Raw genomic sequence first — 25,640 nt, 5'->3', positions numbered from 1 at the left:
GTTATTCTAAAGTAGAAGCTGCTTCTAGCTGGGGAGAGCTCAGTGTCTGAAGCAGTTTTGGTCCCTTCCAGTCCGCAATTTAAAATCCAGAGAACATGAACCCCTCTCTAATAGCTTTTCTGCAGGGAACTGTCTGTAGTGCCAGAAAAAAGAATCCTTCTCTTCCTCCTAAATACCTGAGCTGGCAGCACAACACAGCTGTAAACTTTGTGTTCTCCTTCCAGTCAATAAGGCACACAGAGTAACAAGAGGGGAACAAGGAGAACCCGGCCGACTGCTCCCCAGGAGCTCTCTCGGGCAGTTAACACCATCACGGGACAGCAAGAACTCCATGTTGGACACTTTTCTGCTTTTATTTTAAAAAAATCCAGAATGGATCCAGTAACAGTTTTATTATCAAGTAAATCGTCTTACCATAAGCAGAGAACAGACACAGGATGGAGCAGAAGGCTCATACAAGCAAAGGATTTAACTTCCAGGTAGCCTCTTTTCTAAGAAACAATGTTTCGGCTAACTTTGCCCTTCTCCTGCAGAACAAGGGCACTAACCTCGCTGCAGATGTCACCAGCCTCGTCACCCGCTCACAAGTACTCAGATCCACAAGTGACACACAGTCCAGGTGTTATTTTCCTTCCAGTCCCTTCCACCTCCACTCCTGGATTTAGCGACATGGTTTCTAAAAACTTTGATATCAGATTTAGTACACCACTGTGTCAAGTATCAGAAAGAAATGATCAGCGAGTCCCCAGGCGCCTCGGTCGAATACCATGGGGCCCAACACTTGGAAATTCCTCTGGCATGAATTAACTTTCATCAAGTGACAATTTATCTAGCAGACACATCACTAAGTTTATACATTAAAGAATTTTATATATAGAATACTGCAAAAACACAGTAAGTCTGAATTCTGCCCATTGCTGCTCAGGAAGGTCCCTTCTCTCCCAAGCGTCAAGAAAATCGACCTCTTCTTCATACTCTAGTCAAGGCAAGACAGAGACTTCTTATTGCTTCTCCTCCTTCTGATCCCCTGGACTTCCAGAACCCTCTCGTTCAGAGGCCATCTGTGAAAGAGTTGGCTTATTAGTTGTAGTAACAACAAAACATGTCTCGCAGACTTCTGTTTTCCCTAGCTAGCCGCTTCGGTTAGTTCTAGACTGAAAAAAACCCCAGTGAAAAGGTTAATTGTCCAGTGGAGAATGGAAACAACCTCCATCTCTCCACAACGGAGGGAGGAAATTCTCTTCCCGGTGTTTACACTTTTTGCAGCAGATGCAGCAAGTTTCCACTGCAGCGCCGAACATTTCGCTATCAGGGAAGCAGCTTTCCATGGTGAGGATTGCTCAGCAGCACCGAGCTCACCTGGGCAGAGCGTACCACTCACATCCCGGGAACCACATGGAGAACAAAGTCCCAGTGGCCTTACTACTGTCACTTTAGGCAAACCAAACAGAAAGCCTGTGCTAGAATCATCCTTAAAGTTAAGTCCAGATGTTACTTTAAGCACTCTACAGACCTAAGGGAAAACCCTGTCCGTGCTCTTCTTGATGAGCTCCCAGCACTTTTCCGCACAGCACTGTACAGAAACGTAAGAGCCGCCGGGAGAACGCCTGCTCGCGGCAGGACAGCCAAGACTTCAGGCTTTAACTCCACCAGACTTTGTACAGCCAAGAGTCAGCCCAAGGGAGCTGCACAGAGACCTGCGCCCCCTCCCAGCACTGCTCCTGCCTGAGCGTTTTCTTCCCCACCGATAAAACAGACATGACGGCGAACCTACCTTCTTGTATGCCATTTCAAAGAGTTTCAGGGAAGCCTGCTGCAGGCTGGTTGCTGCCTGCCTAATGTTTTCTCCCGTTTCAGTGTCTTTACGAGCCAGAAGTTCCCTCATTTTAGCAATTTCTTCCTTCAATTTGTTGCACTGCAAATAAGTCACAAAGAAACATGTCAAAAATCTTGGACTTCATTCACCAAGAACTTCATTCCTGTTATTTAACCCACCTATTGGCTGCAGCAAAACTACTGTTTCCTTGCCAGAAGACACGCAGCTGAGTCTCAAACTGAACCATACGGTCTGCAGGGCCTGGGACCGCGCTCTGTTCCCAGCGGGCACCTGTCCACTTCACTAAATGTGCCACCGTTGGCATTAATCACTCCCCTTGTCTGCAGCCTCAGCAGAGGCGCCAAGGACAGACAGCCCCGCGGAGAGCGAAGAGCCAGCCAAGGCTGCGAGCCGCTCCCCTGGCTCACCTCGCCAGCGCCTCCAGCACCCCGGAGCCGGCTGTGGGGAGCAGAAACCTGGTTTTCAGCTATATTTAAGGCACTGTCAGAAAGCCAGCGAGTAAGGCTGTTCACCACCCTGTTGAATCCCTTTGTTGCAGGCAGGAGAGGGAGGAGAGTGGCAAACAAAAGCATTACGGTCCCAGCCCAGCCCCTGTCACCATCTGTCAAGCCCTCCACGCAGTCTGGCGGTTCTGCGGCGCTGCTGGAGAGCGTGAGGACACGGGGTGAGCTGGGACAGCTGCGCTCGCTCAGCATTTCGGGCAGACCATGGGCAGAGATCTCCTTCAGAGCCACAGGAAGGGGAAGGCAATTGACACCGCCTGTGTCAGGCCACCCTCTCCACCCAAAACATGCAGGACTTGCTTCTAAGCACTGCTACCCACTTTCCTTCGGTATTGCCCAAAGGCATTACAGGGAACAGGGATAAAGGCTCTGTTCTCCTGCGAGAAAACTCCAGTGATAATTACCCCAAACACAGTCAACCAATATCGACCCTAGAGAGAAGAGCTGGGCTGCAAAGCAGCATTTAAACCCATCAGAGGCTACACCAACCACCTAGAATTTTGTTCACTCAACCACCTCACAGAGGCCCCAGGAGCCCTTTTGTTCTGCTTCCGAGAGCTGTTAACTTCAAGACTGTGCAATCTGTTTTAAACTTGACTTTTGAAATGCATAATGCAGAAATTAAACTGTCACTTAGAATGGTATGAAAAAGCACTCTTCTGATACTAGATATCCACTTCAAAGACAAGAAGGAAAACTGGAGTGGATACAGCCATTTTCAGTGCCTCCAAGCTCTGGGGTGCTGTGTTGGCACCACCAGCGCGGCCGGACTGTGCAGCAGCTTTGCCTTTGTCCCTCTGCTAATACACTGGTAGGCTCTGCCCGTAATCTCCAGCTTTTGAGCAAAACTCTGCTCTCACACAGGCCACCGTACAGTTCTTATCAAATCCCTAGGAGGCCGAGCCAAAGGCACAATTAATGCAGAAATCTTTCATTAACAGCTTCCCAGGCAGTCAGATCTTCAGCGACACTGAGACCACAGTTTGAAACAGGATTTCTGCTTTTACCCAAACCATCCTTACGTCCTCCCGTCAGCCATGCTCATCCCACTTGTCAAGTGCAAAAACCAGAAGAGCTGATGACTGTGCCATCTTCACACAGCAGTGAAACGCACAGTTGGTGCCACTGGCCAGGGCCAGCTGTGAGTTAAGTGTGAGTCTGAGCAAAGGTATGGTAAGGAATCTTACCTCCTGTACTGGTACGGGACCAGAAAGTACCCACCTCATCTGCTGGCAGCTGATCCTTGAACTCCTCCATCTTGGACTCCGTGTCGTGGATGATGCCTTCAGCCATGTTCACAGCTTCCACGCGTTCCTGGGAAGAGAGCACACACGTTGCTGCTGACATGCGTTCTGGACGTACCAACGAGCAGCTGACATTTCTTTCCCCAAACTGCCAAACTCCATTCTAGTTCCCACCCCAGGTCCTTCTTAATGGCAAAGGGGCAAAAAGAAATGCAAGCAAACACTTCCAGATGCATTCTGGCACCAGCAAGCCCAAACTGGTGGTCCTTTTCACTTCACACTCAAGCTCACTTCCCTGGAAGTTGAAGAGCCAGCGACTGCAGAGCCAGCACAGCTCGCTCTGCTCCTCTGGAAAGCAACAGAGCTTTAGGGAAATATCCTTAAGCTTCTTCAGTAACAAGGGCACTAGAGAACTAAAATACTGGGGTTTTTTACTCATGTTCTTATTATAAATGCTTGTAGCATCTCAAGAGCAGAAAACCCCCACTGTGCTAATAACAAAATACCAGTTCCCAAGGTTACTGCTGCACAGACAACCAACAAGGGGCAGAACAGACTCTAAGCATGGGGAGCAGCAGTCCTGCTGAGACATAATTCAGTCCCAATGTCAACATAAACCATTTCACCCGGGACACCCAGCCCTCTCCATCTGCAAGAGCAGTCTACCCCACCAAGGGTGTGATAATATTCTGAAGAGACTAGCTACTAACCACAGTGATTCCATTTCTACACAATGTCTTCACTTTTTGTGGGATGTCGAAGTTCACAGCAGAGTGGTAACTCTGTTTATACACTCATGATACTTCCATGGCAATAAAAACTTGATCAGGAAGGTGTAATGAAGCAATTTTGACAATTACAGTTACGCAGATCAAGTAAAGAGAAGTGTTAGTTAAGAAAGTAACGTAACTACCTTCCCCTGATAGGTCACTGGACTGAGATGAGTCCCACTTCAGGATAAGGACAGGGAAGAACATATTCAATGATTTAAGATACAAAGTAAGGCATCAGCAAACAGTTTCAGTGCAGCCTCTTCAAGTGCTAGGCCACCACCTATGCCTTGTGGGACTTTCAGACCAGGGACATTAAAGGTTCTCCATCTAGCTTACAAATGCTCATAAGCTGACGCTCTGTGGCATGGAGATGCTGCTTCACATCAATTCATTCCATGTGTTCTCTCCTTCAGTCCTCTCCTGATCCCTTCACTACCGATGGAGAGATTTACGGCGCTGCCTGAAGACCTGAGACAGGTTTCTACAGACCAGGAGAACACAACGTGGACAAATTCAGCATACCAGTTTCAGCAATCACTGACTATATGCTGGTGCCACATCCGAGAGTAGGCCTTCACCGCATCTGCTTAAAAATCAATGCTCCATATTTAGTAGCATGATTCATTATTACTACCCTCATTAAACCAATTAGTTCCAACCATTAATCCAATGTATATCACAGGTTCAGTCACTCAGCCATAGTGAGTGCCAGCCTTCTCCTGACAGAGCCAGTGAGGATTTCAAACATCTCCTGATGGCTTCACCTGCGCTGAGGGCAAGTACTGCGCTCAGATGAATACAGCATTTGAGATGCCACAGTGAGATTTTAAGACTACGGAAAGCAATTTCCCACTTACAAAGGAAGAGGATGAGGTGCAGCTTTGCTTGGCAGGTTCTACACACTAAGCTTTAAAATAAACTCAAGAGAACATAGCTTAAATATCCCCATACTGCCACCATTGAAATGGAACATGACTGTGAGAACCCAGCTGTAGTACCCTGGCTTCAAACAAACAGCCAAGGTACCAGGCAGGTGGACAGTAAACAGCATTGATAACAAAAAGCATAACTAGAGTCACCAAGCTGTTTTCTCATGAGTAACAGGCAGGTGAGTCTGCTTACTGCTGCCTCCATGTCCCAGTAATTCTTCCGGGAGGAATTAAAATATCGATTACACAGGGTAGTTATCCAACCCAAACCAAAGACCCAAATGCCTTTGCATACACCTTCCTGCAGCTTTGGAATGTGAACTGAGTACAAGGAGGCGAGCAGATATTTGCGTAACTGCACAAGCAAACAGCTCAAGACTGTGCAGACCAGAACCTGCAGCTCCTTCAGGTGGGCACAGTTAACAGCACAAAACAGCAATAACCAGCAGGTACGCTACGAGCTGGAAGGTACCATAACGATCACATTACCTTTCTTCGCCTGTCTTCCTCTGCATATTTCTCTGCATTCTTCACCATGTTCTCAATTTCGTCTTTGCTAAGACCACCAGAAGACTGGATAACAACTGCATTAGAGAAGCAGCATTAATAAAGACTCTGTTCTTCAAAGAAAGGAGAGTATCAGTTCCCAAACCCCACCAGTGGAAGCAGATTTGCTCAGGGACTCTGCACCTGCGAAGACCACGTGAGCAGCACAAACTCAGCCGGTGTTTGAAGAGGCAGCGATGCTGCTGGCAAGACAAAAACCTGACGGCTCAGATCTGCCAGACACCTCCTGCCCGGGCTCTGCAAGTCACCTGGACCACGCTTCAGTTACTCCTTCTGGAAAGTGAATGTGCACACAAAGCCCCCAAACCAAAGGGCTGTTCTAGCAGGTTAAAACCACGAAAACTAAAAACAAACAACAAACACTACCAGAACACCAACCAAAGAGAAAGAAATCCAAACAGAAGGAATTGTTTAGATTGTTTTCACTGCTGGAGAGCAGCCCAGGCTGGTAGTAGGATAAGACAATGCTCTGCACACCGCGCTTAGTAAGTGAACACAGTGTGATTCTATGGGCAGCCTCCTAAAGGTCCCCCTTGTCTTTTTTTCTCCATTAGTCTCCAAATGTATAGTCCAGACTTAAGCTAATTTCTGCAGTAAAGCATCATTTCCTTGCAAAAGAGAGGATCAACATCCAGGATATCACAAAGTCCCAAAAAAATGTACTAAGATCTTCACTAGAAATAAGTTTTCTACATAACTTTTGTATAAAACCCTGAAAAAGAGACAAACATCCCTTTGGATGCAGATGTGGGATCAGCAGTTCAGCTTTATAATTAGGACCGTGTTTGCATACAGATAGGCAGCTAAAAATTCTGGTTGCTTATGATCACAGATGGCTATTCAGAGATAGAAGGCTGCCACACATTGAAATCTACACAGAAATCTAAGTAAGAAGCAGTGTGACTTTGGTAACAAATCTCTGCCAAAAGCCAAGCAGCAGGATGAAGAACAACATATACCTTCAAGTTGCCAATACAGAGTTAACAGTATTTTTCTTAACTGGGCGCACATTTGATTGCTCAAGTGGTTGCCTTCAAGAAACAACTGAAGGGCAGTATGGAGGCTTCCCAGTAAGAGGCATGAAAGAGATTATTTTGTATCAGGGGAATCTACAAATGCTCCAAATTAATTTTCTGAGCCCACAACAGAGCTTTAGAAAATGTTAACTGTGTTGTTAATTACCCCAGAACACTGGGCCTATCACTTCATTGAACTACACAGTAAAATATACTGACAGCTTGAAGTCCCCAAGCCTCCAGCCATTTAGAGACATTTCCAGCCTTAATGGATGAAAATGAACAAGGTGGTTACGCAAAATACCTGCTGCTTCAAAATACCTGCATTTCAAGACCTGTGTAATGGAGTAATTAGAAACAAAACAGGGTCTCGGCACGTGGCTGATCTGTTCAGCTGTACTTGACATGCCCTGCATTCAGACATCTTCCTAATTTGATTTCTCCCATAAAAGCTGGCACCTCCAGGCAGGCAGCCCCAACAGGCAATCTCTCTGCATGTTTGCACTCTCAAAGGAACAGCATGCCCAGGATCGAGAACTCATACGAGGAGCTGCATTCCCAAACCCCAATTTCTGTCCCTTCAGAGTAATGCAGAGCAGAATGTCACTGCTCTGGGCTCCTCGGTGACCCAGGGCACCCCTGTAAGCAGCAGAAACGCCACTCCACAAACACCCAGAGCCCTCCCTTAGCAACCTGTACACCCAGCACCTTCCTGGGGAGGGATGCACAGCTGATACACACAGGAAAGCCCACTCTGCTGAAACATGGCTCCAGTGGTCACAGCAGACTGCACGACCAAGGACTGTCACACAGCGCAAAACGACTTGCAATGTGGTAGAACCCTGCTAGTGAGGACCTCCTTGACCCTGGTACTGCCTAATGTGCAAGGAGAAAACACCCATTGGTGGCAATCTCTGTCAGCAGGCTCTGTGTTTATAGAGGCTTTAATTCCTTAAAATGAAACTACAGGTGAGTTGTCACTTCTGTCCCCATTCCACTCCGCAGTAACCCTTTGCCCTCCACAGCTGCGCTCCTCAGCCCTAGGCAGCACCCCAGAGCACTTACTTTGCTGTTCACGTCCAGTGCCTTTATCCTTTGCTGACACGTGCACGATACCGTTTGCATCGATGTCAAAAGTGACCTCAATCTGGGGCACTCCACGCGGCGCTGGAGGAATCCCAACCTGAGGAGAAGCACATTAGTGATTTGAGCTCGGGGTACCAGGCTCCACTATTGGGCACGAGATCTTGGTGATCTGTCACTTGAATCAACTATTAACTAACGCTCAGAGCAGAGTCCTCTGAACGCCTGTTGGCATCACGTGGTGAACAAGCAGTATCTAGATTTAAAAGGATACAGATTTCTATACAGAAGCCACAGGAGGTAGCCCCCAAGTGTGGTTTGGAGGTGACACAGGTTCTGCTTTTTTGCTAAACAAGCCAGTCTTGTCCTTGCAACACCAATGGAAAGGCCCACATTCAGTTCACCTGCTGCACAGGACAGGTACTACAGAGTTCTTTTGCTCTTTGTGCCCAGGAGCGGACAGGGCCCTTCTAGGTGACCAAGCCCTAAAGCTACAGTAGCCCCTGTGCCACATAAGGCTGCTTGGAACTTTGAGCTCCATCTCAAACATTAGTTCCTCCCTTGCCACTGAAATGTTGTCCCAGAATCAGGCTGTGTCTTCAGAGACTGCTTTATTACTACAAATAGGGTCAGATGTCTTCTGTAAGATGACTCCCCCCCGCAACACTGTCTTCAGGGGTCAACTGAAATGGAGAAGGCTTTGAACTTCTCCAAGAAGGTCAAGTCTAAGGTCACAAATGCCGAGTAGCTAACGTACCAATGTGAACTGGCCAAGAAGTTTGTTGTCACTAGCCATCTCTCTCTCCCCCTGGCATACTTTAATCTCCACTTGAGTCTGCCCATCAGCAGCTGTAGAAAACACCTGTGGGAAAGGAACAGAGTCACTGGATAGATAGTAAATGGCAACACAGGGATGGATGCAGTTACAAGCTGACTAAACAAGGAAAGGAATAAAGATAAGCTACTCTGAAGAGAGAAAGAATCATTAAATGCTTGTTGTTCCTCTGACAACACACCAAGGCACCAAGACTAGCAACAGCCAAGCTCACTGGCATCTTGTTCTATATGAACATGAGTGCACAAAAACTGGCAATGTCAGGCCAGCGGCAGGCTCCGTGGCACAGCCACATCACCAGGACATTCCCGTCAAAGCAGCGGGACTCCTGCCCCAGCCCCACAGACAGCAAGTGTTATCAGTAAGAGCACACATGGCAAAGGGGAAGAAAGGACCACACCCAGGGGCCTTGCAACAGAGGAGAAAAATAATCCCTTCCAAGGCACAGAGAGCCAGGAAAGGGGTCTCAAACGGGTGCAGTGCTCAGTTACAGAAGGTCTCCACACAATTCTTTTTCAGAATGATGTGTTGACAGTTACATCACGGCACACACACTGCCATCAGGACCAGGCCACAAACATCCTCGGGTATCTTGGCACACAGTAACCCAACTTACCGCCCCTCATGGGCACACTAATAATCAGCAGAGATTCTCAGCGGCTGACATTAAATCTGATTTCTATGCTGCTTCTCCTTGCCAGATGAGTTGACAGGGCAGCCTTCACTGGGTGTCTGAGACCAAAGACCCACCCATCCGGAGTCAATGTGTACCTGGCTCTTCTTCGTGGGTATGGTGGTATTCCTGTTGATGAGCTTTGTGAAGACACCTCCCAGCGTCTCAATCCCCAAAGAGAGGGGAGTCACATCCAGCAGCAGGACATCAGTAACATCACCAGCTAACACACCACCTTGAATAGCTGCACCGATAGCAACGGCTTCATCAGGATTAACTGCTTTGCTAGGAGCACGGCCAAACAAATCCTGTACAGTCTGCTGCACCTGAATGGGAAGAAAGCACAGCTCGTATACAGAGTGAACCATTACTGCCCAGTGCTGTGGCCACAAGAACATGCCAGTGTGGCTAACAGCTTGTATCTTTATGCTCCTAATGAATATAGACATAATAGAAATATTAAGCTTCAGGCTTTGACTGCTCCCTAATTCCCCACCTCCCACATACCCTGGTAAGTGCACTTGTTTCAGTCTAGACAACCCCTTCTCTGGAGACTTTCTTGCTATCAAGTTTGCCAGCTGCGCGTCAACCTCCATCAGTCCTTTCACGTGGCCCAGCTGTACTCAGAAGGGATCACTCATGCTTATCAAGCGGGAGTCAAGGACCGCTCCTGGGAACACGTACACGCCAACGCTGCGCAGAACACAGCTGTCAAGGACAGTACAGCTCTGGAGGCAGAGCGCAGGGAGTGCACAAAAATCCAGAGTAGAAGGACAGCTGATCTTGTTTGTGTGCAATAAAGAGGGGAAAAAACTGAAAATACTGTCCTTCATACAATTTCTAACTATTTAATGGGGTGTTTTACCAGAGAAGTAGATTTGCTATGTCAGCAGACAGACTGAGCTGTGTCAGTAGTTTTTCGCTGCTCTGCGCTTTTGGAAGGGCATGCTCATGGTTGCAACAGATTTACCACTGAAGTATCCAGACGGCAATGCAATATGGTGCATGCACCAGGACACAGCTCAGTCGTCCACCTCTCCACCTTACACAAGGGTGTGGGACTTTGCCCGTGTTCACAGCTTCCCTCCTCCTTGCGTACACCCGTTAGCACACGCCGGCACAGGTGAGCGTGCCGTGCCTGGAACAATGTGCTGTAAACAGGTGTCCAACTCCTCTGCACTGAAGCCAAGAGAGTGCTCATTACAGAAGAAGACTTTTTAAATATGAGCATATAATTAAGCGCAAGTCTTTCCCTCTGGAAGCGTATTTTACAGCACAAAAGAAAAATGTCTTCTAACCACTCACTGTACGTTTCCTGGAGCACTGGCCATGCGAGCGCTGCAGAGAAGACACGTTCCCTCCTAGCGAGTGAAGCAAACACAACAGCGCACACAAGAAAAGGCTCTGTGCTGTGTGCAACACACAGGTACTGATCTCAGAGCCAGAGTTTCACTACTAGTATTTGGGAAAGCACTATGGAAGCTCAAGGCCACAAATGCTGGGGGTTATAAATAGCGGGTAAAAAAAGTAAAAATTAAAAAGATAAAATAAAATCAATATTTAAGTACTGTCTTCTACCCTCAAGGGATACATAATGTTTCAGGAAGGGTTTCCCCACCTCTAGAAGTGATTTTCATCACTTTACACACGCTAATACCACACTGTTTTTCCTTTATCCAGGTGGAACAGTAGGGACTTTGGGAAGGTATAGCACAGTTACTCCACTTGAGCTTTGGCCAGAGCAGCAGTTTCTGTTTATCTTGTTGCTCTGGTTCCCCTGCCTGGGTGACCTTCTGCACACACTAATATCACCTCCAGCCACCAGGCTCACTTAACCCAGCAAAAGAAAACCACCAAACCCCAAATCAATCTCAAGCACGACCATGTGCACACCTATCCTAGAAACGACCTGCAAATCACAAATCTGAACGGCACATAAAACGTCCAAGCCCGACTGATCCCTGTGGAAGGAGATGTGGGTTATCTCTGCAGGAAGGACGAGCTGTACCCCTGAAGGGTACACAGCTGCACTGCTGTGAACAGGAACAGTACATCAGCAGCACATAGGCCTTATCTGCAAGACTGTCCAAGTCAGCAAACTGCCAAGTTACCTGTTGGTGCTTATCACCACCCAACGCAGGGGCCAGGTATTAGGTAACGAGTGTTTGAAACAGTTAAACAAGCTTGACAACACCCAGCCTCAAACAGGGAGCCGAATACATGCAACCAGCAGGTAACAGAGCTGTTCAGCTCATGCGGCTTCTTCACAGCCAGCTCTAAGTGCTCTACACAGGGGAGGAAATCCACTGGAAGGTAAAGATTACTGACAGGCTATTGTTGCTGAAGTGTATCTCTGTCACACACTGAAGCCCGTAACAAGAGAAGACAGCCTGCATATCTCAACAATGCTGCTTATGTTTGATCCACATCAGAAAGCCAAGTTGAATTTTCAACTCCTGATACCACCCACTTATCTTTATAAAACGTAACTCTGCTACAGCCCCCAGACCCAAGCTGAGTTAATTAAACAGGACAAGACAGTCCCTTGCCACTGTTTTCATGTGACTGCTTAACACATCTGCTCTGTTCCTGGAGCTCTGAAGTCAGCAGACTCCCAACTTTTCTGTTACCGATCACCCTGAACAGAAATCACTGTGAAGCTGCACCAGCTTTGCCTGTAACAGGAACTTATCTCATACCTTTGGCATTCTGGTCATGCCACCGACGAGGATGACTTCACCGATGTCACTCTTGCTGACCTCAGCATCCTGCATGGCTTTCTGGCACGGCGCTACCGTCCTTTTGATCAGATCTGCTACGATGCCCTCAAACTGTGAGCGGCTCAGCTTCATGTTCAAGTGCTTTGGTCCAGAGGCGTCCATAGTAAGGTACGGCAAGTTGATATCGGTCTGCGGCACAGAAACAGACACGGAATGAAGAAACAGGAATGGAAAATAAGGCAGCTACAGACAGGTTTTAGATCAAGTTACTGGTTCTGCCTGTATTGAAGCATCTACGTGCCTGTTCACCCTGCGGCCCAGTCTTTAAGTGGCAGCAAACTTTGACATTTCAGACAAGAGACACGAAAATTATTTTGTTACACGTCTCGTGGTTACAACTGTTAAGTTCCAGTTTCAATTTTGTGCTGTTTTGAAGTCTTATTGTTAAGAAAAACAATTTCATTTCTCTTGTAGACAGGAGGTAACAGCTGACACATTAGAAGTGACAACCTTAATAATCTTCCTCTAGCACAACACAGAAAAAAGCCCATTTTCAGAGTTCCAAAAAAATTTGCCAAATGACTAACATTTCATACAACGTAAGCTACTTGAAGGAAATAGCCCATGACTTTTAAACACAAAAAACTCATGTTTGACAGCCAGTCCATTGCCATTTAACACAAAGTTCATCAGTACCAGGGACCATAATCCCCACTTTTAATGGCTATTTTAGAGTGATCTTACATGCTGGATTTTTAAAGCAAATCTTATACTGAAGCCATCTCGTTCAAGTGCTGAGTCATGCTGACATCAAAAGATGCTACAAATCAAAGCAATTAAACCATTAATGCTTTAAACTCCAGAGATTATGTTAACACAACAAAAACTAAACCCAAGTTACAGACTAGAGGCATGCATTCACTTTATAAATAGCCTAGGCAAAAATATTAGGGGAAAATAGGGCCAAAAGCAAGTTGTTTTCCCCTCACTGCTAAAGAGTTAAGGAAATGAGCTTTTCCTGGTATGAACAGACTATCTGCCAACTCTTGAGCTAGTAAAACAGAGCCTGCTATGTCTCTGGCAGAACTATGCAGCCATTGTGACTGGCCTAAACTCCTTGCTATGAGCTCCCCACTGGCCAACAAAAAGACCAACATAAAAAATCTTTATTCAGAACCTAGAAACTGGCAGAATCCCTATATAACTGATCTTAATTTCACTTAGGCAACACTACTACACCCCCAACCTGCTGCTTCTCCAGCTCCTTATTCAGGAGTGAATAAAGGACATACTGGAATATATTCATATACAAAGTGGGTGGAAGAAAGAAAGGGGGTATATGTTGTCCATTGTCTAGACAACTCTTCTACAGGCAAGTAAAGATTATAGAAATTATTTCTTCTTTGACAAATTAGCTGTTTCCATGGAATGAACAGCACCAAGGTTTTGGAACCACTTGCACAAAGTCACAAGTGGTTCCAATAACCCAACAGTACCAGTTGCAGCTATATTCCCTGCTACCCATAAGTTCGGAACAAGGTCACATTCCCCACACGATGAGAAAACATGGCTAACTTTCTGTTAGAATTGATGCCGTTCAGTTACACAGAGGCTTGTTCTGCCACCACAAGAAAAAAAAAGAAGCAATTTCACAGAGCTTTGTGAAGAAATATTATGCAAAACTCAAGCGTACTGAAAGGTTTTACAGGACCACCTACCTGCACAGATGAGGAAAGCTCACACTTCGCTTTCTCCGATGCTTCTCTCACCCTCTGAAGGGCCATGTTGTCTTTAGTCAGGTCAACGCCCATCTAAACAACAAACAATACAGGTTAACAGACTCTCAGCCTTTGCACAGGAGTCACCAGAGCTTTTCTTCATTGCAGTTCACCTTCCTACCACTTTTGACTGTAAAGATGTTTGTAGAAATATAGCCTGATAAAGCCTGCTGATCTTTCTCACTTCTGGCAAATGTATTTAGCATTTCAAAGACAACTGCTAACCCTCTCTGCTCTGGAAGTAATTGTAAACTAAGTTACAGATTAAAGCTTGGAAAAGCTGCTGCATCACAGAATATAAAGACTGAACTAACAAAGGAGTTGGAACTGCACTGCAGGTTTCTACAGCCAACCCTGTAATGTACACATCTGTGCTGACACATTCAAATGGACCACAGCCTTTTATTATTAAAAGCAAGCAGACTGTACATACAATAGTCCTGCTATACTAGGGGAAAAAGGCAGAAGGCGTCTGCTATTTTGCCTTCCAGGAGAGCAATATTCCACCTCAAGAAAACATAAGCATAAGAACTGGAAGCCAGACTAACAGGTGTCTTTAACACTCAAATTTCAGCTGTGCCAGAGATTACAAATGAAGTCCCCAATAATGTAAAAAAATTCCCATCCTAACATGCATGTCAAATGAGGCTGAAAAACAGTGTAACACAGACAGAATTCTCATGGAATACCTTACCTCCCTCTTGAACTCTTTAACAATATACTGTAGCAAAGCCTGGTCAAAATCTTCTCCACCTAAGAAAGTGTCACCATTGGTGGATTTCACTTCAAAGACTCCCTTCTGGATTTCCAAAATGGAAATATCAAAAGTGCCACCACCCAAATCGTAGACTGCAATACTACAAGAACAGATACAGAAAAACGTTACTTTCTAGATGAAGTTGTGTGGCTCAAAAATAATTTTCCTCAGGAAATCCCATGTGCAGAATTCATGTTGCTGTCCGCAGAAGTTAAAAGCCTCTCTGAAGACAGCAGTACACAAATCACCCAGTGTACGCATTCCTTGAGCACTCGAGTCCACGTGCAAGTCTCTGAAAGAAGTGCTGTACAATGCTTAACCTTGCCTGGTATCTCAGAGTGCAGTTCACTTTTCTTCAAATACACACAATCCAATGACAAGAGCAGGGACACCCGAAGCATTATGAAACACGTTTTTCAAAACGTGAGGCTTTAACAGCACTATAAGCTACATCATATTTACAAAATCTGTAACAAACCCCCTGCATTTATATAACCACCCCGACCGTGCCAGAAGGCGGGACGCAGCGAGGGTAGGTGAGGCTGTCCTCACCCACGCCATCCACCGCTACCAGTAGGCAAGATAATCAAATCGATCTGATAAAATTAAGTTGTAGCTGCAAGTAACAGACTCACTTTCTTTAACAAGTACAGCTGCCATAGAACAGAGGTGACATTACACAGCACTGACTCACAGCTGGGAGTCTACTCTGGCAGAACTCCAACCAGTGATTTTAAAAAACAGAAAGCAGAAGAGAGATTTACAAAGCAAATTACAGCACGCTTATTTAAGAGAGGGTAGGTGTTAGGAACAGGCACTTACACTTTGTCTTCAGACTTGTCCAGACCATAGGCAAGTGCAGCTGCTGTTGGTTCATTAATCACCCTCAAAACGTTCAAGCCAGCGATCTGCCCAGCATCTTTTGTAGCCTGAGGGAAAAAGAGGCAGAGTGCTATGTACTCAGAAAAACTAAACAGTTTATAAGGCCTAAAATCTTAGAGCTTGAGGAATACCTGTCTCTGAGAATCGTTGAAGTAAGCAGGGACTGTGATGACAGCATTCTTTGCTGAATGTCCCAGGTAGTTTTCTGGAGGAAAAATGAGACAGAAAGTTATCGTTAGAAGATGAGTAACATTATTACCAGGTAGTTTGAAATAATCTTCTTGAACTAAGAACAGCAGCCAGGCTCACTGCTCAAGAACCTGCTGCTTTCTGGGAACATGCAGAGGGAGCTGCGCAGAGATCCAAGGTTTTCGACGTAACACGTAAGTTTGCAGACTTCTAACAGAACAGCAAAGCACCTCCGCAATTCCATCAACGAATGGATGCCACTAGTGGGTGAGAATTCACCTGAGAGCTTAAACTGTCTTTCAGGTGTGTGAGACTGAAGTTGTTTTTCATTTCTTTGGACTGTTCAAAGTGAAGGACTTAAAACTTGCTCATTTTCATCCTATTTACACAGTTTGTTGTAGGTAAAATTTACAGGGTACAAATGATGTATGTACGCCATCCTTACAACAGTTACAGACAGCAAGCCAGGAAAAATATCGATTACACCATAATTTAAGGCCACAAGCTGATTTAAAAAAAACCAAAAAAACATGTCATTGAATGCAGTCAGACCTGCTAAAAACCAGGAATGTGCATGATGCAGTGAGAGCACACAGACAGAATTTACAGCTATGTATGAGCCCTGCACAGACCTTACACACTGCATTACTTTGCGTTGCTGGCAAAGCCAGATCATTCCACAGTTGAATTCATGTACCATCCAGGGCAAAAGACAACAGATCTACAATAAGCACAGCCCTGCTTAATGCAGAGGAACACCATCTGCAGAGTAAGGCAGATTCATCACATCTAGGTGCTCACATACCACATAACCATACTTTTCTGTTGGGTGAAGCTTTAGCAAGTGTCTAGGACCTAACAGTGCAAAAAAATTAGTCTTCGGATGAAGCTTCAGTAACAACCTTTAGTCCTGTCCCCCAAACACATTGCTGAATGCAAAATATTTTGCCAATGGACATTTTCCCCTAGTGAAGATCTTAAGTCACCACTGGCTAAGAAGCTATTTGTTCAGCCCAAAGATTGGGTCCCTTGAATAGTCCCTTTCTTGCTACATTTTTAGCAGCTGAACAAGAGCAAGGCCACTCAAAATCCTGGCTGCCTCAGCTGCAGCTTGGGAGGCACAAGGGCTGCACCTTTCAAGGAAAGGGAGCTCCTCCTTCTGAATAAGTGTGCATTCAAATTGAGTACCAACTCAATCAGTACTCAATTTTGATACAAGTATGTTTGAAGTCCCAAAAAGCACCTTTAGAGCTGCTGCACTTCCATTTACCACAGCCACACTTGTACTCACATGTGGCAAAGACCGAACTGTACCAACCTGCAGTCTCCTTCATCTTCATTAGTACGAAGGCACCGATCTGGCTGGGAGAATAGAGTTTCCCATGAGCCTCTACCCAGGCATCACCGTTGGAGGCACGAACAATTTTAAATGGAACATTCTTACTGAAAAACAGAAGAATTCCACACTCAATTTCTGTCTCAGCATATGGCACAAAAACTCTACAATTAATAACATCAGAAGAATATGTACAAATTCTAGACAAAGAATACTCAATTTGCCAACAGCAGCCTCAGATTTAGGGAGTCCCAGGAGTCCCAACCTACTACTACTGCTTTTAATCAGCTACATCATTAAATCACAAGCCTTGGGTACGATCAGACAGCTTTGATCGTACATGCCCTCAAGAATACGAAAAGTCTTATTGGTAGATGCTGACTATTTTGCACAGCATCAGCAAGACTTTCTTCTTCTCTGAAAACCTTACAATGATCAGCAATTAATATAGCAAAATACAGCTTGGCCCTCAGAATATAAACAACAAAATGTCTTCGCTTACATATCCTTTTTCACTTCGGGGTCATCGAAGCGCCGCCCGATGAGCCGCTTGGTAGCATAGAAGGTGTTGTGTGGGTTGGTGACCGCCTGCCGCTTCGCTGGCATCCCAACCAAGCGCTCGCCGTCAGAGGTAAATGCAACAACCGACGGTGTTGTCCTGGCACCTTCCGAGTTTTCCAGCACCTATGTAAAAAACAGAACAGGATGCCACCAAAAACCTCTGAAAAACACTAATTTGGACACTCAGCTTACCATTGCTACAAGCTGGTATTGGTTTCTTACTTTTGCTTGCTTTCCTTCCATAACTGCCACACAGGAGTTCGTTGTACCCAAATCAATTCCAATAACAGCACCTTTAATTGCTTCTGAGCTGAAAGCAGATTATAAGAAAAATAAAATTATTAATAAAGGAAAATAACTAGATAGCAAAAAAAACTTGCTAGGCTGAAAACAGAACAAAGTGATTTTCCAGTATATTTTTCTGACCCAAGGTGTTCTTTGACTCTTATACAGGAATTTAATGTTGTGCCTCTGTTCTCAGTCAGTTCACTTAACAGTTAAATCCTCACTTGTTTAAATAAACCTGTAAAATACTATTCTTCACAAGAATAATTCTTATTACTTGTATGTTCAACATCCCTTAAAATCTTGATATAAAACAAAGTCATAACAAATTCTGTGCCTACAAAGACAGAACTTGCTTTGGGTTACTCTTCCTATTCAAACTTGTTTGAAAACATCCACCTGCAGTCAAAATGATAATAAATAGTATTGGCTTATTTATCACTGCTTAGCATAGAGAGAAAAATACACAAAGACAACAAATTACTTTACTCATGCAGGGTTCTCTGAGCCAGAACCAAAGATAAGTATCTGTTTGATCCTGAGGAGCAACAAATTAATTTCATTCTAAGAAATGGAAGTGGTTTTTATACAATACAAATCTGAATTGCCTCCTTCTTTCTAGGAAGTCTGTATTAACCTCTTTGAGGCCAGACAGAACTCCTGACTCACAGTTCTGCCTTAAAAACAAAGCCATGTCCTGGGATGCAGAAAGGACACTGAAGGCAGAGCAGGACCATGTTTATTACCAGGCTACGCCTCCTCCCTCCCCAAGATGCTAAAGTGACTCCAATTCTAGGCCAGGCAACATAAACTGGTGATCTTGGAAACATGCGACTGCTTGAGCTCCCCATCCTGATCAGTTCTCCTAACGCTCTGTGTCCTGAATCAGCATCTGCCATGAAACATCTGACTGAGTTACACAACTGACTGCTATACTTTCCCCATGATCTCACAACAAGAAAAACAAATGATGAGAAAGCATGAACTGCTTCAAATCAACTTTGTCGTGAAATGGAGCCACTCTTTACCCTCATTTCACACCAGTGTAAAACAACTTGTTCCACAAATGTTTGGGTACTTTTTTTGTTTGCAACCCCCTTTTTGAAATAAAATCTCCCAACAATCCACATTTTGTAAGTGCTGTGGCTGGTGGGAGAAAGGGAGGAAGAACCGTTTTTAAAGATATTCTGGAAACAAAACCATGAGATAAAGAAATCGCCTCACATATACAGGTTCTAGTTTTATCTTATCTCGCTGGTTTTGCTCTGTTAGTCCATCTCTGACTCAATTAATCACTCCTGGTATCTGGAGGAGAGTAAAGATAAATATCAAACAGCCAAACACAAAAAAACAAGGCAAAACTTACGCATATTTTCTGCTGGATGCTGCTCTGAGAACACTTTGACTGAGGCCATTCCAGAACGTCTATAAAATAAAGATGTTGCAATGCAGATTTAGTTTTGGACATGTAGCGATCTTCAACCCAAGACTCTCCTAGGTGGAGAACTTCTGAACTGACACAGTCCCACCCCAATTTTTAAAAATCTTAGGTGCAAAATGAGGAAGAATTTGAGAAAGATTCAGATTGCTGTAGAAAACCAATTACCACACTCATTCATTTGGCACAAACCTGATTACCCAAACCGAGTTACTTCCCCCACACAAATAACCTATGAATTAACCTCCATGTGAAAGACTTTCCAGTAAATTAACTCTGAACCTTCAGCTTTCAATGAACACCAGCAGATAAACATTAACCCCGCTTCTCCAGGCTTTATGTGTGGTCAGCAACTACCCATCTACTACATCCCTTCAGCAATCTGCAGCCCAGACTTCGCAGCAACTCTTGTAGGTATTTTTTTTTTTGCACTGCATACCTTTGCACAACCCTGACAACATAATCGCGTTTTCCGTTTTGAGTTTTAAACAAAACATCTTAATACATAAATTCCCTTCACCAGCCTGATCTCCGCCACCATTTCGACACGAGGGGCGAGGAACGGAGCAGCATTACTATGAAATTACTTAAACCCAGAAGGGGGACCGCGGAGCCCGCCCGCGGGGCGCCAGGCCTTCCTCACCCCGCGGCCACCGGGCCCCTCCCCGCCACCGCTGCTCTTCCGCAATAAAGTCTCCTCAATACTTGGGACGGCCCAACGGGCCAGCGGCCCAAGCCTGTCCCCGCCGAGGTCGGGCCCCGCACGCCGACAGCGGCCCCGGCCCGGCCTGGCCCCACGGCCGCCGCCTCCCCCCGTTCCGCCCCCCGCCCCCCTCAGCGCCCCCCGCGCGCACCTGCGCGAGCCCCGGGTGCGCGGGCCCGGGGGCGCCGCGCGGCAGGAGCAGCGGGAGGCGCGCGCTGAGCATGGCGGAGCAGCGGGACCGGCGGCGGGAGCAGCTGCGTGCGCGGCTACGGCTCTTCTGGAAACCTCCACCCACGTGGGCCGCGGGGGGGGCTCCTGCGCCGTAGGACCCCCGGCGCGGGCTGTCTGAAGGAACGCCTGATCCTTCCGCGCGCTCTCCGTGCTCGGCTCCGACACCAGCGCGCGAGACACGGCTGCGCGCTGCGTTCTTGAGACCAAGAGAAAACTCGCTACCTCGGCCGGTGCGGACTGGGGCGAGACACGGGCGCCGAACCGGCACGGTGCACACCGGCACTTGTTTCGACAGCCCGGGTCCTGTGGGTGGCCGCGCACTCAAGGTCGGACAGGATAAAGCGCAGGGCGATTGCAGCGGCCTTGCGTCAGGGTAGCCGGCGCGCATGCGCAGCTCCAGCGGGGGTGCCGCATGCGCAGAGAGGGAGCGTAGGGCCGGCCCAGGGAGGCTGCGCAGGCGAGGGCGCGCATGCGCGGCGCGGCCGCTGTGGGGCTCCGTGAGCGGGGTCGGGCAGCGGCTGGAACGGGCCCCGCTGTCCCGGACAGGGCCCGTCCCGGAGCTTCCCCCTGCAGGCGGGGCCGGCCCGGGCCTGCCAGCCCAGGGCAGAGCTGCCACACAGCTCCCGGGGCTGCTGGAGGCGCAGCCGAGTCTGGGCCGGTCAGTTTGGCTCATAACAAGCCCGTCTCGCTGCAGCGCGGCCGCGTTTCTGCTCCGGTGCTGCCAGTTTTGTGCCCTTTGCCCGCAGACAGGTTCAGCTCAGCACCTCTGGCCCGGGGAGGCACAGAGCGGGCCTAAGGCAGTGACCGCCCTGTGCTGGGACCTGGGGAGGCCAAACCTCCAATCCTGGGGGCAGTTTTGGGCCCCTCACGCCAAGAAAGACCTTGGGGTGCTGGAGCGAGTGGAGAGAAGGGAACGGAGCTGGTGAGGGGCTGGAGCACAAGTGTGATGGAGCGGCTGAGGGAGCTGGGGGTTCATCTGGAGAACAGGAGCTGAGGGGAGACCTTCTGATCTCTGAACTGCCTGAAAGGAGCTTGGAGCCAGGGGGGTCGGGCTCTGCTCCCCAGGAACAAGCGCCAGGAGCAGAGGAAACGGCCTCAAGTTGCGCCAGGGGAGGTTGAGGTTGGATGTGGGAAGAATTTCTTCCCCAAAGGGCTGTGGGGCATTGAACAGGCTGCCCAGGGCAGTGCTGGAGTCACCATCCCTGGAGGGTTGGACAGATGGACATGAGGTTCTCAGGACATGGGGCAGGGGCAGGGTTGTGGTTGGACTCGATGATCCTGAGGGGCTTTTCCAACCAAAACGATTCTGTGATTCTCCAGAGGAGATGGCCTGCGCCATGTCTGCCTTTCCCCACCAGCACCGCACATTTGGGATCTGCCGGTGAGTGATGTGCTGGGGACCGGGCACGGCTCTGTCTGCTCGTTGCTGCCTGAGCAGTTTTGCTCTGTAGGGTCAGGAACCATTGCTGGGCTACAAGACATACCAGCCAATTTAACTGAGCCAGGATTAGTGTGTGGCCATTGTGCAGGAATAATGGAAGATCAGTGAGGAGAACTGTAAATACACTCAAGTGACTGCAGCACAATTAGAACCTCTGTGTTTAGATAGCAGGCCTGTGAAAAAAAGTCTGAAAGATACCTTATCATACATCCTTCACATTCCTTTAGGCAAAGATCGGAGTGTGGTAAAGTGCACCTGCATGAATCCGTAGACACAGGCCGAAATGAGCAGGCTTTGTGACCTTCAACCAGGGCTGGATTCTGCAGCGCCTGTGTCTCTGCTTGTGTCACCTCTGCCCCGGAGCTTAAGTACTGTTTCAAAGATTCCCTGGTAGCGAGGTAACAGAATAAATTTGCTCTTTGTATTGCATCAGTGGCTTGTGGTTGTTCCTGTGACCCATGTGGGCTCGCACACCCAGGATAGAGGTTGGTCAGGTTGTTTCCACATGGCTGACTTCACCCCTCAAGCATCTTTGCTGATGTAAATCCGGAGTCCTGGGATGGGCCACCTCTAACTCAGCACCGTAGGAGGGTACAAGTGTCAGCCTCTGCCACCGCCAGGGAGCAGCAGCAGCCCGCCATGCTAGCGCTGCTGCCAGCCTGCTCTGGGACTCAGAAGCCTGGGAGAATGACGGCTTAATTCACACCACTGACAACTCCCAAGCATTGGCAGGGATGCAATTAAAATACCAACGCACTTTGAAGCGGCTCTCTGGGAGAGCCTCTCCCCCTCCACAAGAAAGGCACATCCCACCGCAATGAGCCCTTCACCTGCGCTGCGACGGGAGCCTCGGAGCTACCGACCGCGCAACAGGCGAATCTGCTTCAGCCGTCTCTGCATGGGCCGTAAAAGCAACAGAAAGAGGAAATCCTCCTGCTCTGAAGGTAACAAAAATCCCCCTCTGGATGCTTGTAAGAGGATGGATGTGACCTGCAGCCTTGGACACGCACCTGGGGGCCTGGCTGACTTTGGGTGTCAGCAACTGTGTGTCCACGTCCCAGGGACAGCAACAGGCAGCAGAGCCCTCAGAACCCCCGGCAAAAGGCCAGCAGACAAGTTCCATCTCCACTCCTGAAATGCGAGCTGGTCACCTTCTGCCAAGAGCCACAGCTTTGGGCTTCACGCTGCCCTCAGCAGCACCACTTGCACCTTCTGCTCTCCCTGCTCCCGCCCATCATGCTGATCACTCAGAAACAACCCGCCTTGTCTTCCTCTCTGCTCCCCAAATTGTGCTGTCCACCGGGTTGATGTACTGAGCACCCCCTGCGAGAGAGCCAGAGCTCCCAGTGACCCGGAGGGTGCTCTGCATTGGGCAGGATGAGCCCCCGAGCCCATGAGCCTTCCCAGGGAAAGGGGAAAAACTGCGCGGGGCTGGCAGGGCGGGACTGCAGGGCAAGGCGATGTGATTCCCATGGATTCTGTGATTCCTCTCCGACAACCTGCAGCGAGGACCAGGCACCAGCTGCCCTCAGCACAGGGACATAGAAACATTGGGAAGGAGCTGCCCTGAGGGGACCCAATTAATTTCCCTCCTGTTACCTGCTGCCAGACACGAGCTGCCTTGCAGCACACAGAGGCTGCTCTTGTGGCAGGGCAGCCCTTTGGCAGCTGCAAACACAGGGCTCCATAGAGATGTCCCATTCCTGGTCTCACAGAAATTAGCGGTAGAACATTTGCTTGACTCCCGTAGGAGCAGAGCGGGGCTGTACCTCCTTTCCTACAAAGCCTGCAGCTGCTTGGCTGCATTTGCCCGCTCTGTGGCCACCTGTCTCAGAAACATGTCACTGTAAATGGCAAAAACACAAGGAGGTTACCCACAGTTTTCAGTGGAAGAAGCACGTCAGAGGCATCCGCTAGCGCCGGGGCCACTGGCAGCATGGTGAGGCCTGCGCGGAGCTCTGCAATGTCTCCTCCACCTTCAGCATTGCCCATTGGCAGGGATTTGAGGGCAGCTCCCGCTCTCTGGGTCCCAGGTGTGTTGGAGTTACCCGGAGCAATGATGGCACTACTTTAGGTGACCTGGTGTGAAAAGGCTCGTCCAGGCAGCTGCCAAAACAGCTGCATTTCAGCTGCTTTCCCACTCCCTGGAATGAAGCCTGGTGAAATGGCAGCAATGGATCAAACGCAGCGCGACATCAGCCCACACCCTGGGCCAGGGTGAACCACAAACTGAGTCCCACCACGCTCGGTGTTCAGGAGGAGAAAGTTGCATTTGAATTCAGGGTTATCCCAAATGCTTAGTGAGGGGCTGGCTGGGGAAAGGCGGGTTGCAGTGTACAGGAGCACTGCGAAGAGGGCAGCAGGGCAGAAATGAGCTCTAATATTTGCAGTGGGGAAGGGATGCAGGCATTTCTCTTTGGCCTGGTTGTTTAATAGTTCATATGCATCGGTGTTGTAGTGAGCCAACAGCCAGATGCTTGCCTGGGTGATCAACGCGGGGGGATCGCAGGGGGACGTGAGGGTTTGGCGTTCAGTGCAGAGCTGGTCACCCCCACAGCCTCCTCCCAGGCTGCTCTGGTTCCACCCCCGTGATTCCAGTGGAGCTGGCAACAAGCATCAGTGTAGAGAATCACAAAATAAATCAGAAAGCAACAGAGGAGCAACAAAGCAGCAAGCAGACAGTTGTGAAGGCTGCCTGCAAGCCTGCCAGCAGCTCACCAGACCTTCTTCCTACAGTGTGCGTACAGAGACCTGCCACTCAGCCGAGGATGCAGACAACCGGAGGGAGCAGCAAACCGCATCTCACCCCTACACGACTGCAGCTGCCCTAATAAGGATCTGAGGTGCCTCCAGGAACCATAATAATGAGGGCAATTAGTGCATTATAAATGAAAACTTTCAAATGCTGTACTCCGTAGATTTTTTTGCCCTGATCTGAAGTGGTACAAAGAGCGGTTTTGGGAAGGCTGGTCTCAACCCTGCCCAGAGGACAGGTGGTGGGAAGGTCACCTGTAGCCGATCTGTGCCAAGTGAGCAGGCTGAGGGGCTCAGGCAGCCAAAACCCCTGGGGAACCCCGTTTTGAGGATTCACGTTGTATGTGCGTTGGCACAAGTCTCTGCTGAGCAGGATTTGTCCTCCTCCAGCTCATGGTGGGGTTTTCCTGCACACGCCAGCCCTCTGCTGTGTCCTATGTCTCAGAACAGGCTCACCAAATCACCCACCAAACATGTTTCCCTCTTTCTGCTTCCCTAATTTCTCCCTTGTTAAATGGCTGGGGGAGGATCCCTCCCCACGACACACAAGCGTCTGCTGGGTGACCGTCCCCTCGCTGCCCTTGTTGCCCTCTCAGGTATTTGCAGAGTCACCGATTTTACAGCTGTGGGAACTTCCAGTGCCCTGGGCTCCCTCCTCCAGCCATCACGAGGGTGTGTTACCAAACCGTTCCCTCTGAGCCGGTTCCTTGCAGCCCCTGTTGCCCACTGGCCTTTCAGTTTAACCTGCTCTCTGGATTTGTACCCGCCAGCCGAGAACCATCGCTTCCCATTCCTGATGCAGCTTGGAGGATGCAAAACTCCCCAGCCAGCACGTGCATCCCAAGGCAATACCTTTGTCTTTTGAGAAAGAACACAGCTTTTTATTCGGAAAACAATATAAGTCACTCCATTGATACATACTTGCTATTTCCTTTGTTGTTTCCTAAGTACATGTCCTTTCCTTTGTAAGCTACAATGCCGTGAACTTCGTGCAGCTCCTTTGTGCAAACACATTTTGCTTTGTGCTGCCTGAATATGGAGCCAGGAGAGAAAACACTCTTCCCTGCCTGGCAGGGCCGTGCCAGGAAGCTCCTGTTGGATCAGC

At 48.2% G+C, this 25,640-nt stretch overlaps 1 protein-coding gene across 1 annotated transcript; it reads right to left on the bottom strand.

Moving 5' to 3' along the window:
• Nucleotides 1-328: 328 nt before the first annotated feature.
• On the bottom strand, nucleotides 329-20,412 carry HSPA9 (heat shock protein family A (Hsp70) member 9). The gene is made up of 17 exons (XM_080353293.1): nucleotides 20,261-20,412; nucleotides 19,335-19,393; nucleotides 17,906-17,993; nucleotides 17,625-17,806; nucleotides 17,105-17,229; nucleotides 15,729-15,802; nucleotides 15,538-15,644; nucleotides 14,653-14,815; nucleotides 13,899-13,991; nucleotides 12,160-12,369; nucleotides 9,559-9,786; nucleotides 8,710-8,814; nucleotides 7,935-8,052; nucleotides 5,776-5,870; nucleotides 3,562-3,654; nucleotides 1,775-1,915; nucleotides 329-1,061 (listed from the first exon to the last, which is right to left on the bottom strand). The coding sequence occupies exons 1-17, from the start codon at nucleotides 20,330-20,332 to the stop codon at nucleotides 1,002-1,004; spliced, it is 2,013 nt and encodes a 670-aa protein (XP_080209419.1). The 5' UTR covers nucleotides 20,333-20,412; the 3' UTR covers nucleotides 329-1,001.
• Nucleotides 20,413-25,640: the final 5,228 nt, after the last annotated feature.

Source organism: Nesoenas mayeri, assembly GCF_963082525.1.
Source record: "Nesoenas mayeri genome assembly, chromosome: 14".
NCBI lineage: Eukaryota > Metazoa > Chordata > Aves > Columbiformes > Columbidae > Nesoenas > Nesoenas mayeri.
This window is presented reverse-complemented; position numbering and strand designations above follow the sequence as displayed.

Bases quoted from the DNA above. Each gene is read 5' to 3' on its own strand.
- HSPA9 (XM_080353293.1), bottom strand. From the start codon at position 20,332: ATGCTCAGCGCGCGCCTCCCGCTGCTCCTGCCGCGCGGCGCCCCCGGG. The intron at 8,815-9,558 runs GTACACATTGAC...CCTTTCCCACAG, and splicing joins TACCCACGAAGAAGAGCCAG to GTGTTTTCTACAGCTGCTGA. The intron at 8,053-8,709 runs GTACGTTAGCTA...GCTTCTCCTCAG, and splicing joins TTCTTGGCCAGTTCACATTG to GTTGGGATTCCTCCAGCGCC.